Raw genomic sequence first — 5,245 nt, forward strand, 5'->3', positions numbered from 1 at the left:
TGAAAATGTGCCGGCTACGGTCCGTGTTAGCTTGTATGTGTGTGCTAAATTCACATCGGACTGCTTCAGTAACGAGGGTCAGTACAAAGCTGGCTTTGCCTCGACACTGACCCTCGTTTAAGGATCTGTCCCAACCATAACGAGATACTTCATCTGAGCCACATAGGCGAGCCATAGCTATACATCCACGTAAACATTGGCGCATGCTGCCTCTAGCGTAAGGGGCATCGTCTCCGTGGCTCTCCAAGTAGGCGATGACAGCAGGGTATCCGCGGGGTCTTGAAAAGTATTAAAAGGTGATAAATCAATTTAGGGAAAATCAAGACCCTTGAAAAGTATTAAAAAGTCTAAGTCTTTGTAAAAAGTCTTGAATTTTTTTCGAATTCAAGACTCTGTTTAGCCGATGGTTTTTTCCTCTTATACTGTAAGGCCTCAGCCGAAAAATGACACGAGAGATGGTTATTGAATCGGGACATCGCACTCGTTTATTTTCCTTCACAGTCCTCACAACAATGCAAAAAAAAAATTCCTGGCGTTCAAGCGGGGACGGGTCTCGAGCGGGCTCAGATCGCGAATTGCGCGAGTCGTTGGACCTTCAATTTAAAGGACGGCTAGCTGCGACCAGTGCGCTATAAGTTACTTATCTCTCTAAAATGGGTCAGTGTAAATTCGCGGGATCGTGGCTCGAACATGAGCAGTACAAGCCCTGGCTGAAGCCCGTTTCTGGGAATGACCGGGAGGCGTACTGTTCCTTCTGCAAGAAGAAGATTAGTGTTACCTCGATGGGGATTAATGCGCTCCGGTCCCACATGCTAGGAGCGAGCCACAAATCCGCTGCGGCACGCAGACAGCAGGTGTCAATCGAATATTGGGCAACACCGTCCTCGGTTACTGTTGTCACACCACCAACAACGATTGCGACAGCTGAAGCAGGTAACGTTACTGCCAGCGTAGCTAACGTCCTCCCAGTTGCCGCCGCTTCAACCTGCAAAGACCTCAGAGTGACGCTGGGAGCAACACCTACGCTGCGCGCAGAAGTGTTGTGGTGTCTTGACACCGCAGCAAAACACCACTCGTTATCGTCAAATGAAGGCATTTCAGGAATTTTCCAAGAAATGTTCCCTGATTCGGACATCGCCAAAACGTTCACCTGCGGCAAAGACAAAACCGGGTACATCACAAAATTCGGACTAGCACCTTACTTCAAGCAACAGCTTGTTGATGGTGTCAACAAAGCTGGGCAGTTTGTGCTGATGTTCGATGAGAGCCTCAATCACTCCACAAAGACCAAACAGTTCGATGTCCACGTTCGATACTGGGAGGATGACAGAGTCCAATCCAGGTATCTTGGATCTCAATTCTTGGGACATGGCAGAGCCCATGACTTGTTGCATCACATCAAAGTAAGTGTATCTCCGAGCATTTTTTGTATTGATAATTAAATGTTGTGTGGGTGTGGTTGGTTGCTGGGGTAAAGATTTTACCAATTTTCTTCGATTTAGAATTGCTTTTAAGTTACAATTTAGCATGTCAGCAAATTTTTCCGCTCTTTGGGAGTGCAGTTGTCTAATTATGCAATTAACATTGGCTTGAATGGCTTGAAAGTAGCCAGAGTAACATGAGTCATGACCTGGATGTAAAATATTCACACATTCATTGTTCAATAGGTCTTGTGTACAACAAACAAATTTCACAATAATTGTTCAGTACCCTTGTAATTTGTTTGAGCAAAATCTAGGTTTATATTGTACTTTCGTTCAGGCAATTAGAGCAACACAAAATAACGGTTTCTACAATAATTTTATTTAAAATAACTAATTTTGATTTAATAATAAGTTAGAAGTCTGGGCAATAGTTGTACTTTACTGTCTGAATGCCAGTGTATTTCAAGAATAAACGTTCAAGGATTATTGTCATTAATAAACTTACTGCCTTGTCAATCCACAGGAATGTGTTGCAAAACTGAATATGAGGCACCTTATGTCCATCAGCATGGATGGCCCCAATGTCAACTTTAAGTTGGTGGAACTTCTCCAAAAAGAACATGGAGAGCTCTATGGAGGTGCTCAGCTTGTCCTGGTTGGAAGCTGTGGTCTTCACACCCTCCACAACGCAGTGAAGGCAGGCTTCACCATGTGGCATCTGGAAAAGCTCCTGAGAGCAATGCACTTCCTCTTCCACAATGTTCCTGCAAGAAGAGAGGACTTCACTAGCCTGACTCGGTCCTCCAGCTTCCCACTACCATTCTGTGGCCACAGATGGGTGGAAAATGTCCCTGTGGCAGAGAGAGCAGTTGAGGTTTGGCCAATGCTACAGTTGTATGTGGATGCTGTCAGGAAGAAGAAGGTCCCAAACCCTGCCACTGCCTCGTATGACACCATTGAGGCAGCACAAGGGGATCTATTCATCATTCCCAAGCTGCATTTCTTCCTGGCGATTTCCAGGACCTTCAACCCCTTCCTGACAAAATACCAAACCGATGAGCCAGTCCTGCCCTTCTTGGCCAACGACTTGGCTGAGCTGTTGAAGGTACTAATACAGTAATTTAACTGAATTGGATTAATCTATATTAAAAGGAACACTCTGCCAATTTTCATTACAAAATCAGTAGTATATCCAAAGAGTGTAAACTGTTTTGCAGACATTCTTTTAGTTTTTGTCATTGAGAGTTACGTTTTGTAACAGTGATTTCGTACCTGCACAAATTAGATCACTGGTCAACAACTTAAAATCAACTCTCAATAACTGGCATACGTAATGAATGACTGCATAACTCTTCACAGTATTTGTATATAAGATTTTATAATGATACAAAGCAGAACATTTCTTTAATTGTTCTGCCACTCATTACATGCAATTTTTTTTAAGAGTCTACTGAAGCGGTTTGTGAAGAGGGAACTCCTACAGGATGTCTCGCCCCTTAAGCTGACCAAAGTCGATGCAGCTGATAAGGCAAACTGGGTCTCAACTTTGAATTCTGACATAGGCCTCGGTGCAGAATGCGCCATCAAGGTAATTTTTATTTATATTCATTTTCAGGGTTGCATGTATGCCCCCCCCCCCCCGGGGTAGTTTCAAATAAGTATCCACTTAAAGTCTTTAAGTTCAATGAGTGTATATCCAGTATAAAAAGCTAATCGTCTGCACCATTTACGCTCTGTTCCTTAAATAAATCAGGCACTTCAGAGCAAGCCAGGAAGCAAGGTCAGTGAGCTTTCTGTGCTCACCTTCAGGAGAGAATGTATGCAGGGCCTGGCTAACATGGTAAAGAAAGTGCAGGAGAAAAGCCCCCTGAAATTCCCAGTGGTCAGGAACATCGCCTGCTTGGATCCCACAAAGATGATCACAGATCCAGAGTGGTGCATTAGAAAGATGAAAAATATAGTCCAAACATTCCTGCAGGACAAGCAGTTGGCTGGAGGCATTTCAGCTGGTACGAAAAATATGATCTGTGAACAATAGAAGTTGATACGTAACTGTATTTCCTATAATATTGTCCCAGGCTTTTATTTACCTAAACGACTGAGGGAAGCAGTCCTTTATTCAAAGCAGGGTCAAAGAGACATGCCTTTATTTATAATTCCCTGTGTTTGATAAGTAGATTTGCTTATATTTTAGTACCACACGAGGCTAACAGGCATCAGGAGTTACCAGTATCCACTGTTGTTTTTCGCCCCCACTTGGCCTGTACTTAGGACCAGCCTTTATTTGTTTTTGTCGACCACGTCCCCGGCCATTATTTGAGGAAATATGATATTCTAAATTACCAAGGCTGTATGTTCATTGTCTCAATGTGCATGACCTTTTAATTTGCATGTATTGTTTCGTAAACATTGTGAAACTGAAATAACTCTTTCTGAAGAAATCTACAATACACTATTTACCTTTTTATGTGCACAGATGCTGTGAGAAATGTATTTGTCAAATAAATGATGAAGCAGTTTACCGGAATGAAATTTAATGACCTATGAATAATAACTTTTTTTACTTCTCTCTTTTCCCTGTCAATTCTGTAGGTGATGTGATCGTCCAACAGTTCGAGAGCTTTCTTTCTGTTGAGGGTAGAGATGAGAGATTCCTCTCCTTTCAGCCACTGAAGCAGCGAGTTGATGTGTTCCTGCACTCAGTAGTTAAGTCCTACCCGGAGCTTTTAATTTTCTCTCAGAGCCTGCTACTTTTGTCCCATGGACAAGCCACGGTAGAGAGAGGATTCTCAATAAACAAGCATGTTGAAACCTGCAACATCCAAGAAGAGTCGATGGAAGCTCTGCGCTTGATCTGTGACAAGGTCAGTGTCTGTGGGGGGGTTCTGCAGGTACCTATCACAAAGGAACTCCTGGCTTCTGCAGCCTCCGCAAGGTCCAAATATAGGAATCACCTGGAACAAGAACGGAAGAAGAGAGAGACTGCCACGCAGGGACTCAAGAGGAAAGCAGTCGTGGATGAGCTGGAAGAGCTGAAAAATAAAAAGAAAGTCCTAACAGAGGTTTGCGAAGCCCTGCAAAAGGATGCGGATCAGCTGGCAGAGAAGGCAGAGGGAAAGTCTGGATCGCTAATGGCTCAGCTGATTACAAAGTCAAACACCCTCAGGAGAAGGCACAAGGAAAAACACACTGAGCTGGTTGAAACTGAAAAGTTGTTGGGAAACAAAGCAACTGAATTGAGGCACATGCCTTGAATCCTATTTGTAAGGAGTGAGCACTCCCACAGCTCAGTTCAATGTTTAATGTTCAATTCAATGTTCAATTTTCAATGTTCAGTTCAATGGTCAATGTTTACACATCTGAGTTCTATAAATAAATGGTGCCTTTTGGCTTAGTACCTCAATTTATTCTTTTGAGCTTTATTCCCTCCCGTCCTATCTGAATTCTGTTGTGTTGATACAGTGCTACATAGAAGTTCTGGCAAACTTCATTTAATTTTGCAATCTCAAACTGAATTGTGTCGCTGATGTAACAGGTTACAGCTCCTAGTGGCGCTGGGGTCTTGAAAAATATTAGAAGGGTCTTGAAAAAGGTCTTGAAAAGTATTGAATTTAATCTCAGGATTGCTGCATAAACCCTGGACAGACGGAGCTCATTAGCATTTAAAGGTGCAGGCACAGAAACAGCCTGTTCACAGCAGAGCTCATTTGAGCAACTTTTAGACAGCTGAAATTCGGACTACGGATGGGTTTGGGGCAATGCATATCAAAAACAGTGTTGTTGGACCTCTGACAGCTGTGTGAAATTGATGAAAAACAGTA

The 5,245-nt window shown here is 43.0% G+C and overlaps 1 protein-coding gene across 1 annotated transcript; it reads left to right on the plus strand.

Moving 5' to 3' along the window:
- Positions 1-653: 653 nt before the first annotated feature.
- On the plus strand, positions 654-4,298 carry LOC311028873 (uncharacterized protein; the record flags this gene model as incomplete). The annotated part of the gene is made up of 4 exons (XM_084033668.1): positions 654-1,403; positions 1,948-2,529; positions 2,869-3,012; positions 4,017-4,298. The coding sequence occupies 4 exons, from the start codon at positions 654-656 to the stop codon at positions 4,023-4,025; spliced, it is 1,485 nt and encodes a 494-aa protein (XP_083889794.1). The 3' UTR covers positions 4,026-4,298.
- Positions 4,299-5,245: the final 947 nt, after the last annotated feature.

The sequence above is a fragment of the Eutrigla gurnardus genome (genome assembly GCF_963514095.1).
Source record: "Eutrigla gurnardus genome assembly, chromosome: 18".
NCBI classification, from domain to species: domain Eukaryota; kingdom Metazoa; phylum Chordata; class Actinopteri; order Perciformes; family Triglidae; genus Eutrigla; species Eutrigla gurnardus.